The 14,623-nt window shown below is 36.2% G+C and overlaps 1 protein-coding gene across 3 annotated transcripts in view; it reads left to right on the top strand.

Moving 5' to 3' along the window:
- KLRG1 (killer cell lectin like receptor G1) overlaps positions 1-14,623 on the top strand; it is a 42,826-nt gene that overhangs the window by 2,179 nt on the left and 26,024 nt on the right. For all 3 annotated transcript variants that reach the window (XM_046653217.1, XM_046653227.1, XM_046653236.1), the window contains one exon: positions 608-735. In XM_046653217.1, coding sequence (XP_046509173.1) covers positions 723-735 — 13 coding nt within the window. In that variant the 5' untranslated portion in view covers positions 608-722. The remainder of the gene's footprint in view (positions 1-607; positions 736-14,623) is intronic.

Genomic DNA, 14,623 nt, shown 5'->3' with positions numbered 1-14,623 from the left:
GAATTCAAGTTTTGATTTCAGAAATCTTGCCTCTTGGTCATTTCATTGCCTAGAGTAACACTGGGCTGGAGGGAGGGAAGTATGCATGTTGAAAGTGGGGAAAGGTTCAGAAATCCCGTTGAGTAGGTTGAATAACTTGTCTTCTGTGGGAGTGGGAGAGAGGGACAGCTTCCCCTTCCATTCATTTGCAAATAACCTGGGTCACCTCCCTGCTTCTCAGGCTTCAGTGCCCATTCTGGGAGCTATGTGCGTCAGAGCTGTCTCAAGGTTCTTGCCTTTCTCCTCTGACTCTCTCTAGCCTCATCATTAACAAGGACAGTATACCCACACCTGCCTCCCACATACGAGGTAAATTGTTCACTTTGTTTAGAAAGCAGTTCTAGGAGTTTTGTCCAAAAATTCCAATGCTGAGGATGCCTCCTGTTTAGTATAAGCAAAAGAGGGGAGCGTGCTTGAAAGATCTAGGTATTCTGAATTCTTCCTTCAATTCATTGTTTTGATAATTGTCCCAGACCTGCTTGTTTGTTGACTCTGAGCTGGAGGCTTTGTTGAAAATGGCTTTTTTAACCTCTCAACAGCTTTATTCAGTTTGAATTTTGTGCCACAGGTTTTGCTCTGGTTTCACTGTCGGATACGTCCTACCTGCTCACAATTTCTGATCTGCTTGGGGAGCTTTTGAAATTTGTTTGGTAGTGAAGGGGAGCAGAATATGCCATCCCAAAATGCGCCACTTCGGTGAGTGGATTCTTTTGAGCTGAAGGTAATCAAGACCCAGCAGACTCGAGAAAAACTTTTACCTCTCCTTTAACTTGCAGAAACAATTTAGATGAAGGGCCTGACCCAGAAAGAGAGCTATTACTAGAGATAACTTTTTATCTGAAAAACTGACCTGCATGGCAGGGCAAACATCTGATTACTGAACACCTGTTCTCATCTTCCTGTGAATTGCCCTCCTCCCCTTTGAAGCCCCTGGCCCTGTCCCCTTCCTTAGCTCAGGGTGGGGTATAAGCCTCAATTGTCTAACCACCTTTGGGTTTCATATTTTTATGGGGCTCCTGTACATCTGAAATTAAATTTGATTTTCTCCTGTTAATCTGTCTTATGTCAATTTAATTATCAGAGCAGCCAAAGGACCTAGAAGGGTAGAAGGAAAATTTGATCCTCCGCTATAGTAGTTTCTCAGTCCTGTTGTGCATGTATTCAATTTGCCATCTTGAACCAGTTTTCAATTTTGAACTTTTGTTGATGCCTGCCTTTTATTTATTTATTTTTTGAGGAAGATTAGCCCTGAGCTAACATCTGCTGCCAATCCTCCTCTTTTGCTGAGGAAGACTGGCCCTGCGCTAACACCCATGCCCATCTTCCTCTACTTTATTTGTGGGACGCCTACCACAGCATGGCTTGCCAAGTGGTGCTGTGTCTGTACCCGGGATCCGATCTGGTGAACTCCGGGGCACTGAAGCAGAACGTGTACACTTAACTGCTGCGCCACTGGGCCAGCCCCAATGCCTTCCTTTTAAAATGATCACATTTAACATTTCAAGGATTAAATGTATTTGTTGTTTTTGATAATTTTCAATTTTAATGTAATTTAACGTTTTTAGGAAAGATGCAAGAATAGTACGAAGAACTCCCACATACACTCTACCTAGATTCACCAGTTGTTTACATAGTGTCCCACTTGCTTTATTAGTCTCTCTCTCCCCTCTTCTCTACACACACACACACACACACACACACTAGTTTAATTTGAACAATTTGAGAGTAATTTCCCCATTACCATGAAGTACATCAATTTGTATTTCCTAAGAATAAGGACATTCTCCTACATTACGACAGTATAATTACAGAATTAGGAACTAGAACATTGATCCAATGTTATTATCTAATCAATAGTCCATATTCAAAATTTCACCAGTTGTCCCAATAAATATTCTTTATAATTACTTCCTGTTCCCCAAACGCAGAAGCCAAGCCACAGTCACACATTGTAGTTAGTTGTAATTTTTCTTCATCTTATTTGACCTTGAAATTTGAAAAGTACGTGTCACTTATTTTGCAGAATGTTGCTCCTTTTGTGTTTGTCTGATGCTTCCTCATGATTATATTTAGGTAATTTTTGATAGAACTAAGAGAGAAATGATGTGTCCCAATCTCTGTCAGGATCCAATCAGGAGACAGGTACCACACCAGTGATTTTAAAGAAAAAGTTTGTATAAAGAATTGTTTTGTAGTAAAAAATAATTAATTAGTAAAAGGGGTTAAAGAGGACTCTACGTTATACAGACGCAGCAACTACAAAGTGCAGCTCTTACCTCTAGGGCTAAGAGTTCCTTCTTAGAAACTTAAAGGATGTACTCCCTTCCCCAACCACAGGGTAGAGATTCAGACCTTTGAAGAAAGGGTGTGGTTCCTGTCACAGGAACATGCAGCCCACTGATGAGTTGACAGAAAAATTGGTGGAGGGTGTGGGTAACTGTTGAACTGCCAGTGGGGGCCTCTACAGTGACTCCTTTGTCCTTTTGACATGTCCCCATCATTTTTTTGGCAATTCTTTTTTTTTTTAAAGATTTTTTTTTTCCTTTTTCTCCCCAAAGCCCCCTGGTACATAGTTGTATATTCTTCCTAGTGGGTCCTTCTAGTTGTGGCATGTGGGACGCTGCGTCAGCGTGGTTTGATGAGCAGTGCCATGTCCGCACCCAGGATTTGAACCAACGAAACACTGGGCCACCTGGAGCAGAGTGTGCGAACTTAACCACTCAGCCACAGGGCCAGCCCGCAGCAATTCTTTACCTTTGGGCACATAGATGTTCCATGTTTATCTTCTACTTCTCTTAGCCTACAATCAGTCATTTTTCTAAGGGGGCCTGGTTCCTTTTAGTGGAGAATGGTATGGAGCAACCAGAAACTGATTACAAGGTGTGTTTTTTGCTACTTGTGTGTCACTGCTTTGGTTCCTTTCAGCAGACAGTTAGGAAATCTATGTATCTTTCCAAGAGTGAGACACCAGGCTCTCATTATACCCAATATGTTTACACATTTGTTCACACAAGAAAACACAGAAAGTAGTTTTATAACTGATAAACCATATCGTTGTATAAAACTAGCCTGCTAATTAGAATTCAATATTTCTTTAAAGTTCCATTTTTGTTGTTGAGGTAAAATTTATAAATCACAAGATACACAACGATTAAGTGTACAAGTCAATGAATCTTGACAAATGCGTCATAAGTGTAACCTCTCTGTAATCACGATTTAGATTTTCCTCACCCAAGAAAATTTCCTCATGCCCCTTTCCAGTCATTTCTCCGAGCCCTAGAGGCAACTATTGCTCTGAAATTTTCACCATAGATTAGTTTTGCCTATTCTAGAATTTCTTATAAAATTGAATCACATGCTACATTTGGTTTCTTTCACTCAATATATCTGTGAGATTCTGTTGTTGCATATATCAGTAGCAGGGTTTTTTTTGGGCTGGATAGTATTATATTATATGAATATTTCACACTTGTTTATCTGTTCTTTTGATGGGCATTTGTGTTGTATATATGTTATCTATAAAACTAAGAAGCTTTATATATATATATATATATATATATATATATATATATAATTTATTTATTTTTGGTGAGGAAGATTGGTCCTGAGCTAACCTCCATTGCCAATTTTGCTTTTTTTGCTTGAGGGAGATTGTCCCTGAGCTAACGTCTGTTCCAGTCTTCCTTTATTTTGTATGTGGGATGCTGCCACAGCATGGCTTGATGTGTGGTGTGTAGGTGTATGCCTGGGATCCAAATGCAGGAACCCCAGGCTGCCAAAGTGGAGCACATGAATTTAACCACTACGCCACTGGGCCAGCCCCTATAATTTTAGCTTTTATGTTTGTGTCTGTAATCAATTTTGAATTAATTTTTGTATATAATTGAGTTAGAGTTGTGGTCAGTTTTTTTTCTACATGGAAACATGGTTCTTCCACATAGAAATAGAGTTCTTTGCTGACTTCTTTCTCCCTTAAATTGCTTTGAAGCTTTGCTGAAAATCAATTAACTGTGTAAATGTAGTTCCATTTATGGATTTAATTCTGTTCCATTGATCTTTGTTAGTTATGCCAACAACACATTGTCTTGATTCCTCTAGTTTTACTGTAAGTCTTGAAGTAAGATAGTATAAGTCTTCCTTGTTTTCTCAAGATTGTTTTGGCTTTTCTAGGTCCTTTGCATTTCCGTATATATTTTAGAATCAACTTATCAATTTCTGTTTAAAAAATCCTGCTGAGATTATAATTGGGTTGAATGTGAATCTGAAGATAAATTTGGGGAAAATTGACATTTCAACAAGGTTGAATTTTACAATCCGTGGACAGGATACACTCTTTATTTAGGTCTTATCTAATTTCTTTCAGCAATGTTTTATAGTTTTCAGTGTAGAGGTCTTACATGTCATTTGATACATTTATTCCCAAGTACTTATATTTTTTGATGCTTTTATAAATGAAATTATTGTGAAAAACTTATTATACAAATGTTTGCTAGTAGTATATAGAAATACAATTGATTTTTGTATTTTGACAGTATATCCTGTAACCTTGCTGTTTACTTATTTTGGCAGTTGCTACTTTCAGGTTTCTGCTTCTGGTCATGATGGTGTAACTGGGATTGGATTTATTCTCTCATCTTAAACAATTAGAAAACTGCAAAATATTTCAAACAGTGGTTTTCAGATACTAGACAACAGGCAGCACAGGACAGTAATTCCTGAGAGAAGGGAAATAAATAAGGTGAGCCCTGCAATTGCCCTTTCTTACTAATTCTTGACAAAAATAAGCCTCAAAAGGATCAAACTGATACCAAGTAACTTAACTGTGTCCAGTAACAAAAGCCAACAACTTTTAAAAGCACACAGCACCATCTGGCACCAACAGTGTAAAATTTATAATGTCTGGCATCCAGCAAAAGATTACCAGGCATGCAAAGAAGGAGGCAAATATGAACTATAACCAGGAGAAAAATCAATCAATACAAACTGTCCCAGAAATGACAAAGATGAGAGAATTCACAGAAAGGATGTTAAAATAGCTATTATAAGTACACTCCTTATGTTCAGAAGATAGAGGAAAATTGAACATGATGAAGAGAAAAATACAAGATATTTAAAAAACTCCCCAAATCATGCTTCTAGAAATGAGAAATACAATATCTGAAATGGTACAATGAAAATATACTGGCTGGAGTCAACAGTAGATTAGAAACTGCAGAAGGAAAGATTAGTTAACTGGAAGACATGTTACTAGAAAAATTCAAAGTAAACACATGGAGAAAAAAGACCCCTGTCTCCCCCTAAAAAAGCCCAGAGCTTCAGTTACCTATGGTATAACATCAAGCAATCTAACATACTTAAGTTAAAGTTTCAGAAAGAGGACATAAAATATATTTGCCACAATTTTTCAAAATTTAATGAAAACTATAAATTCATAAGTCAAAGATGCTCCATGAACATCAAGCAGAAGAAATGAAGAAAAGTACACCAAGATACATTATTATCAAGCTGCTGAAAAGCAGTGACAAAGAGAACATCTTAAAAGCAGCCAAAGGGAAAAATACACAGCGGCGTATTTCACATCAGCAACTATGAAAGCCAGATGAAATGAGATACTTTTAAAGTACTATTTTAGGGATGGGAAAAACCTGTCAATGTAGAATTCTATACATATAAAAGTACCTTTAAAAAATAAAGACAAACTAAAATTTTTTTCAGATGAACAAAAGCTGAGGAATTATTGCAAGCAGACCACTAAAAGACATATTAAAGGAAGTTCTTCTGCCAGAAGGAAAATTATACCAAGTGGAAGTTTGGATTTATACAAGGGCATGAAGAACATTAGAAATGATAAATATGTGTATAAATATAAAATAGTTTTGTTCCAATTTTAAAAGATATCTTTAAAAGATTAATGACTGATTAGAGGGAAAATATTAAAATCTGTTGTGGAATTTGTACCATATGTAGAAATAAAATGTATGATCGTGGCCAGGGAGAGGGAGAGGAAGCATGCTATCGTAAGCGTCACTTGATGTACATGAAGTAGGATGGTATTATTTAAAGGAAGAACATGATTAAAGATGTATAATGGAAACCCTAGAACAATCAAAAAAAAAAAAGAAAGGGGAAAAAAAGAAGGAATAAGGAAAGGAGGAAATGAGGAAAGAGAAAGATATCAATGACAAGCCAATAAGGGAGGTACAATGGAATCATAAAAGACGTTCAGTTAAAAAAATCAGGAAAATAGGGAAAAATGAACAAAGAAAGTCAAACACATAGAAAATAAATCTCAAGATGGTAGATATAAATCCACCTACAATGATAATCACCTTATCTAAAATGGCCTAAATACTCCAATTAAAGAGCAGAGGTTGTCAGATTAGATTAAAAAAAAGTAAGACCCAAGTATATGCTGTCTACAAAAACAAAAGAGTAAAAGGATGGAAGTACTTTCCATGGAAATACCATGCAAACACTAATCCAAAGAAAGCTAGAATGCCTATCTTATCTAGGCAAAGTAGATTTCAGAACAAGGAATATTGCCAGGGATAAAGAGGGACATTGCAGAAGGATAAAAGAGTCAGATCGTCAAGAGGACATGTGTTTCTACCCAATAGCTTCAGAACACATGAGGGAAAATCTGAGAGAACTCGAGAGAAAAAGACAAATCCACAATTATAGTTGGAGATTTCAATATCCTCCACTCATAATTAACATAGTCAGAAAATCTGCAATGACGTAGGAGACTTGAACAACACTATCAACTAACTTGACTAATTGACATTAATATAGCACTTCACCCAACAAATGCAGAATGTATACTCTTACTAGTACACACAGACTTTTACCAAGATAACACATATTCTGAGTTATAATACAAGTTTTAATAAATGTAAAAGAATTGAAATTATACAATGTATATTCTCTGACCAAAACAGAGTTAAACTAGACATCTTAATGAAAAGACATGTGGAAAATCCCCAAATATTTGAAAATTGAGCAGCAAATTTTCTATAACCCATGGGTCAAAGAAGAAATCATGAGGTAAATTACAAAATATTTTGAATTGAATGAAAATGAAAATATATCAACCATTGAGGACATTGAGGAATGTAGGGTTAGAGACAAGTTTATAGCATTTGCTTATTTTGGAAAAGAATGGTCTCAAATCAGTGACCTATGCTTTCACATTGAGAAACTAGAAGAGTATATTAAAACCGAAGTAAGCAGAAGGAAGGCTCTAATAAAGATGCGCACAAAATCAGTAGAATAGAAAACAGAAAAACAACAGAGAAAATGAAGCCCAAATCTTGTTTTTGAAGTGATCAATAAAATTGATAAACATCTAGACAAACTGATTAGAGGGAAGGCACAAAGTTCCAGTATCAGGAATCAGAGAGGTGAGATCGTTATAGATCCTCCAGACATTAGAAGGACAATAAAGTAATATGAACAATTTTATGCCAGTCAATTTGACAACTTAGATCAATGGTCAGTAAAGTATAGTCTGTGGGCCAAATCTGGCTGGCCACCTGTTTTGTGAATAAAGTTTTATTGGAACACGATCACACTTATTGGTTTACTCTTATCTGTGGCTGCTTTTGTACGGCAATGGCAGGGTTGAGCAGTTGTGAGGTTGTATTGTCAGAAAAGCCTGAGATGTTTACTATGTGGCCTTTTACAGAAAAAGTTTGCTGATCCTGACTTAGATGAAAAGAACAAATTCATTGAAAGATACTAACTACTGTTGAGAAAAGACAGATAACCTGAAATTGAATTTGTAGTAAAACCTTCCCACCAAGAAAACTTGGGGCCCAGATGGCTTCACTGGTAAGTTCTACTTTCTTTTGATATTTTATTTATTTTCCTGTCTAAAACTTTTAGTACAATGTTGAATAGAAATGGTAAAATTAGATATCCTTGCCTTGTTCCTGATCTTATTGGATAACATTCAATATTTCACCTAAAGTATGCTATTAGTGTAGGTTTTTTGTAGAAGACACCATCAGGTTGAGAATATTTCCTTTTATTCTTTTGCTGATCATCTTTCTTTTGATGGGTTTTGAATTTTTTCAATGCTTTCTTTCTGCTTCAGATGGCATGACTATAAAATCAAAGTAATTGATTTTAGAATGTTAAACCAACATTGCATTTCTGGGATAAGCCACACTTTGTCATGATAAATTATCTCTTCTATGTTTTTCTGAATTTGATTTGCTGAGAGTTGTGTTTTTTTTTTTTTTTTTTAAGATTTTGATGTTTATATTCATGAAGGTTGGGGTCTGTAATTTTGTTTTCTTGTAATTCTTTGGCAGATTTTATATCAGGGTCATGATGGCCTCCTAAAAAATGTTGGAGAATGTACTTTTATTTTCTATTTTCTGAAGGAATTGTGTTATAGTTTGATACAATATGCTATTGAAATCATCTGAGCATGCAGCTTTCTTAATGGGAAGGTTTATATTAACAAATTCAATTTCTTCATTGGAAAGAGAACTATTCAAACATTTCTGTTTCTTCTTGTGTCAGTCTGGTAAATTGTGTTTTTCAAGGAATTTTTCCATTTTATCTAAATTGTTAAATTTATTGGCATACAGATTTAATATTCCCTTATTATCTTCTTTGTTTTATTTTTTAATTTTTATTTATTTGTTATTGAGGTAACATTGGTTTAGAACATTATAACCGTATTATCCTTTTTTGTTTTTTTACTTTTTAAAAATCATCTTTATTGAGGTATATTTACATATGAGCAAATTCACCAATTTTAACACTTAAAATTGTACACTACAAATGTCCGGTAGTGTAACGATGACCACATTCATAATATAGAACATTTACATCATTCCAACAAGTCCCTCATGCCCCTCCAAAGTGAATCCATGCCCCTCACCCCCAATCCCCAGCTCCTGGCAACCACTAACTTGTTTTATGTCACTGTACTTTTCCCTTTTCTAGACCTTCATATAAATGAAATTGTGCAATACAGAGTTTTTGTGTCTGGCTACTCTCACTTAGTGAACGCTTTTTTAAAAATTGAGGTCATAATAGTTTATAACGTTGTGAAATCTCAGTTGTACGTTCTTATTTGTCAGTCACCATGTATCTGTGCCCCTTCACCCCTTTTGCCCATCCCCAACCCCCTTCCCCTCTAGTAACCACTAAGCTGTTCTCTTTGTCCATGTGTTAGTTTATCTTCCACATAGGAGTGAAATCATACGGTGTTTGTCTGTCTCTGTCTGGCTTATTTCGCTTAACATAATATCCTCAAGGTCCATCCGTGTTGTTGCAAATGGGACGATTTTGTCTTTTTGAATGGCTGAGTAGTATTCCATTATATATATATACACCACATCTTTATCCACTCCTCAGTTGATGGGTACTTGGGTTGCTTCCACTTCTTGGCTATAGTGAATAATGCTGTGGTGAACATAGCAGTGCACAAGTCTCTTTGAATTGTTCATTTCAAGTTCTTTGGATAGATACTCAGTAGTGGGATAGCTGGGTCATATGCTATTTCTATTTTTAATTTTTTGATAAATCTCCATACTGTTTTCTGTAGTGACTGCACCAGTTTGCATTCCCACCAGCAGTGTAGGAGGGTTCCCTTTTCTCTACATACTCTCCAAATTTGTTATTTTTTGTCTGGGTGATTATAGCCATTTTAAAGGGTGTAAGGTTAGTGTAGTTTTATTTTATTTTTTTTAAAAGACTGGCACCTGAGCTACATCTGTTGCCAATATTTTCTTTTCCTTCTTCTTCCCAAAGCCCCCTAGTACATAGTTGTATATTGTAGTTGTAGGTCCTTCTAGTTGTGGCATGTGGGATGCCACCTCAGCATGGCTTGATGAGTGGTGCCATGTCTGCACCCAGAATCCGAACCTGCAAAACCCTGGGCTGCCAAACCTGAGCACGTGAACTTAACCACTTGGCCATGGGGCTGACCCCTTTATTCTAGTTTTTTTTTGAGGAAGATTAGCCCTGAGCTAACATCTGTTGCCAATTCTCCTTTTTTTTTTGCTGAGGGAGACTAGCCCTGAGCTAACATCTGTGCCCATCTTCCTCTACTTTATGTGTGGGACACCTACCATAGCATGGCTTACCAAGCAGTGCCATGTCTCCACCTGGGATCTGAACTGGTGAACCCCGGGCCGCTGAAATGGAATGTGTGAACTTAACTGCTATGCCACAAGGCCAGCCCCTCAATCTCTTTAGTTGTGATTGGTCTATTCAGATTCTCTTTATCTTCTTGTCAGTTTTGGGAGGCTATATGAGTCTAAGAATCTGTTGATTTCTTCAAGATTGTCCAATTTGTTGGCATATAGTTTTCCAGAGTAGTCTCTTATAATCCTTTGTATCTCTGTGGTATCTGTTGTAATTTCTCCTGTTTCATTTCTAATTTTATTTACTTGAGACTTCTCTCTTTTTGTCTTAGTGAGTCTGGTAAGGGTTTGTCAGTTTGTTTATCTGCTTAAAGAACCAGGTCTTTGTTTCATTGATCCTTTCTACCGTTGTTTGTGTTTCATTTTCATTTATTTCTGCTCTAATTTTTATTATTTCCCTCCTTCTGCTGACTTTGGGCTTTGTTTGTACTTCTTTTTCTAATTCTGTTAGGTGTAGTTTAAGATGGTTTATTTGAGATTTTTCTTGTTTGTTAAGGTGTGCCAGTATTGCTATGAATTTCCCTCTTAGGACTGCTTTTGCTGCATCCCATATGAATTGATATGGTGTATTGATATGGTGTATTTTCGTTCTTATTTGTCTCCAGATAGTTTTTGATTTCTCCTTTAATTTCTTCAATGATCCGTTTGTTGTTCAATAGCATGTTGTTTAGTCTCCACATGGTTGTCACCTTCCCAGCTTTGTCTTGTAGTTGATTTCTAGTTTCATAGCATTATATTGGAAAACATACTTGATATGATTTCAGTCTTCCAAAATTTATTTAGACTTTCCTTGTTTCCCAATATGTGATCTGTCCTTGAGAATGTTCCATGTGCATTTGAGAAAAATGTGTTCTGTTGATTTTGGATGGAGTGTTCTCTATATATCTATTAAGTCCATCTGGTCTAGGTTTTCATTTAAATCCACTATTTCCTTGTTGACCTTCTGTTTGGATGATCTATCCTTTGATGTAAGTGAGGTGTTAAGGTCCCCTACTATTGTTGTGTTGTCATTAATATCTCATTTTACATTTGTTATTAATTGCTTTGTATAATTTGGTACTCCTGTGTTGGGTGCATATATATTTATAAGTGTGATGTCTTCTGGGTGGGATGTCCCTTTTATCATTATATACTGCCCCTCTTTGTCTTTCATTACCTATTTTATCTTGAAGTCTCCTTTGTCTGATATAAGTATGGCAACACTTGCTTTTGTTTGCTGTTACCTTCGAGTATTGTCTTCCATTCCTTCATTCTGAGCCTGTGTTTGTCTTTAGAGCTGAGATGTGTTTCCTGGAGGCAGCATATTGTTGGGTCTTGTTTTTTTAATCCATCTAGCCATGCTGTTCTTTTGATTGGAGAATTCAATCTTTTTACATTTAGAGTGATTATGATATATGGGGGCTTAATGCTGCCATTTTATTGCTAATTTTCTGGTTCTTCTGCATTTCCTTTGTTTCTCATCCCATATGTTTTGGCCTACCAATTCAGTTTGGTAGTTCTCTATGATGATTTTCTTAGTTTTCTCTTTATTTATTGTTTGTGTCTCTGTTCTCATACTTTGTTTAGTGGTTACCGTAAAGTTTGTATAAAAAATCTTGTAGGTCAGTTAGTCCATTTTCTGATAACCTTTTATTTCCTTAGCCTAAGCTGATTCCACCCTCTTCCTCTTCCCCTTCTAAGTTATTATTGTCACAACTTATTCCATCTTGTATTTTGAGTTTGTGGTTAAAATGATTAGATTACATTTATTTTTGATGTTTTCCTTCCCTTTATATGTAATGTTATAATTAAGTGTTTGCTAACTTGTTCTGATGGAGAGCTGCAATTTTCTGATTTTGCTTACCTATTTATCTCCTTGCTCAAAGCTTCATAAACACTCTTTTTTTTCCTGGTATTAGGTCCTTCTTGAGCATTTCTTGTAGGGGGCTCTTGTGGTGATGAATCTCTTAGCTTTTGTTTATCTGGGGAAGGTTTTATTCCTTCATCATATCTGAAGGATATTTTCACTGGATAGAGTATTGTTGGCTGAAAGTTTTTGTCTTTCAGAATTTTGAATATATCATACCACTCTCTCCTAGCCTGTAAGATTTCTGCTGAGAAATCCCCTGAAAGCCTAATAGAAGTTCCTTGGTAAGTTATTTTCTTCTGCCTTGCTGCCCTTAATATTTTTTCTTTGTCATTGACTTTTGCCAGCTTTACTACTATATGCCTTTGAGAGGGTCTTTTTACATTTATGTAATTCGGAGATCTATTAGCTTCTTTCACTTGTATTTCCATCTTCTTCCCCAGGTTTGGGAAGTTCTCAGCTATTATTTCTTTGAAAAAGCTTTCTGCTCCATATAATTCCTATAATCCTTATGTTGCATTTCCTGATTGACTTGGATATTTCTCAGAGAATTTCGTAATTTCTTTTTAGTCTTAGTTCTCTCCCCTCCTCCATCTGAAGCATTTCTACATTTCTGTCCTCTAGACTGCTAATTCTTTCCTCCATAGTATCAGCTCTGTTTCAAGGAGTCCAGATTTTTCTTTATCTCATCCATTGTGCTTTTCATCTCCAACATTTCTGATTGGTTTTTCTTTACAGTTTCAATCTCTTTTGTGAAGAAATTCCTGATTTCATTGAACTATCTGTATTTCCTTTAACTCATTGAGTTTTCTTATGATAGGTATTTTGAATTCTGTGTCATTTAGATTATGAATTTTTGTGCCTTCAAATTTCTGGGTGCTTGTCATTTTCCTTTGGGTCTTGAGTATTAAAATATTTTTTCATATTGTTTGATGAATTTGTGCCTCTGCATGGTGATAGTATTTGGTCACAGCTTCCACCTGATGCCACTGGGTAGGGGTCAAGAGCTGTGTATTCTGAGCCTGCTGTGACCCTGGCTCCCTCACTCACAGCTGCTGCTTTTCTGTTGTTTGCTTGGGTGCTCTGGCCAACTGGCTGAGCTGGAGCACCAGGTAGGAGGAGGGGCACTTTCTTTCACTTGTGCAGTCCTGGGGGACCCTTGCTCCACCCTTGGTGTCTGCTCTCCCATGGTGCCGGCTTGATGAAGACACCCTGGAAATACCTTAGCCACCTCTTTTTGGGGTTTTACCAAGGGCAGTGAGGGAACTTGGAGAGCAAAGGTGTTCTCATGGAGGGCTGCCCCTCCCCCCCTCCTCTCAGAGACAGGCGCAGTAAAGTGTCTTGGGTTTCTGCCTTTAGGGAGGGAGGGGAGATCCCCTTACCTCCTTCCAGCACCTCCACCTTCAAAAGTATGGTTGTGTGGATCTCTCAGACATCTTTTGTGTTGTGTGGATGTCCTCTGCTGTTATACGAACACTCTTTTTGTTGTTTCTTAGTGGGGAGAGTCTAAGGGGAGAGCTCACTCCACCATGATGCTGACATCAGTGCCCCTTATTATCCTTTTAATGTCTTTAAAATCTATAGTGATATATCCTCTTCATTCTTGATATTCATAATTTGTGTTCTCTGTTTTTTGATCAGTCTTGTTAGAAATTTATCAGTCAATAATCTTATCATAGAACCAAATTTTGGCTGTGTTAATTTCTCTATTGCTTTTTTTCCCTTTTATTGTTTTCATGTTTTTAAATTCTGGCCTTTCTTCTGCTTACTTTGGTTTTAATTTGCTCTTCTTTTTCTGTCTTCTTAAATTAGAAACTTAGGCTATTTATTTAAAATCTTTCTTCCTTTGTATTCATTTAAAGCTATAACATTCCCTCTAAGCTACTGTTTTACAAATTTTCATATTATAGTTTTGTAACCATTCAGTTTGACATATTTTCTAATTTTGTTTATTATTTCTTCTTTGACCCATGAATTATTTAGAAGTATGTGTGTGTGTGTTTTTTTAGGCGTACAAAAAGTCATCTTAATTATTCTAATAGAACTTTTTTTTTGTCTTTTCCCCTTTTTAAATTATCTTTGTTGTTATGTCAATGAAAAAGGCTCAGGTTAGTACCAGTGAGTTTCTAAAACGTCTTGCCTCTCTAATGCTTTCTTTTTTCTTGTTTTTCTTTTTAATAATTGAGACATAATCGACATATAACATTGTATTAGTTTTGGATGTACAACATAATGATTTGATATATATATATACATTTTGAAATGATTACCACAATAAGTTTGGTTAACCTCTATCACCATACAGTTACAGTTTTTTTCTTGTGATAACTTTTGAGATTTACTCTCTTAGCAACTTTCAAATATGCAATACAGTATTATTAACTGTACTCACCATTCTGCACCTTACATCCCCAGGACTTATTCATCTTATAACTGGAAGTTTGTACCTTTTGACCACCTTCATCTTTCTCCCTCACCCCAAACCCTGCCTCTGGCAACCATGAATCTATTCTCTCTATGAGTTTGTTTTTTTTTGTTTCCACATGTAAGTGAGATCATACAGTATTTGTCTTTC

This window comes from Equus quagga, chromosome 1, assembly GCF_021613505.1.
Source record: "Equus quagga isolate Etosha38 chromosome 1, UCLA_HA_Equagga_1.0, whole genome shotgun sequence".
Classification (NCBI taxonomy): domain Eukaryota; kingdom Metazoa; phylum Chordata; class Mammalia; order Perissodactyla; family Equidae; genus Equus; species Equus quagga.
The sequence above is the reverse complement of the archived record's forward strand: the minus strand, read 5'-3'. Positions and strand labels throughout refer to the sequence as shown.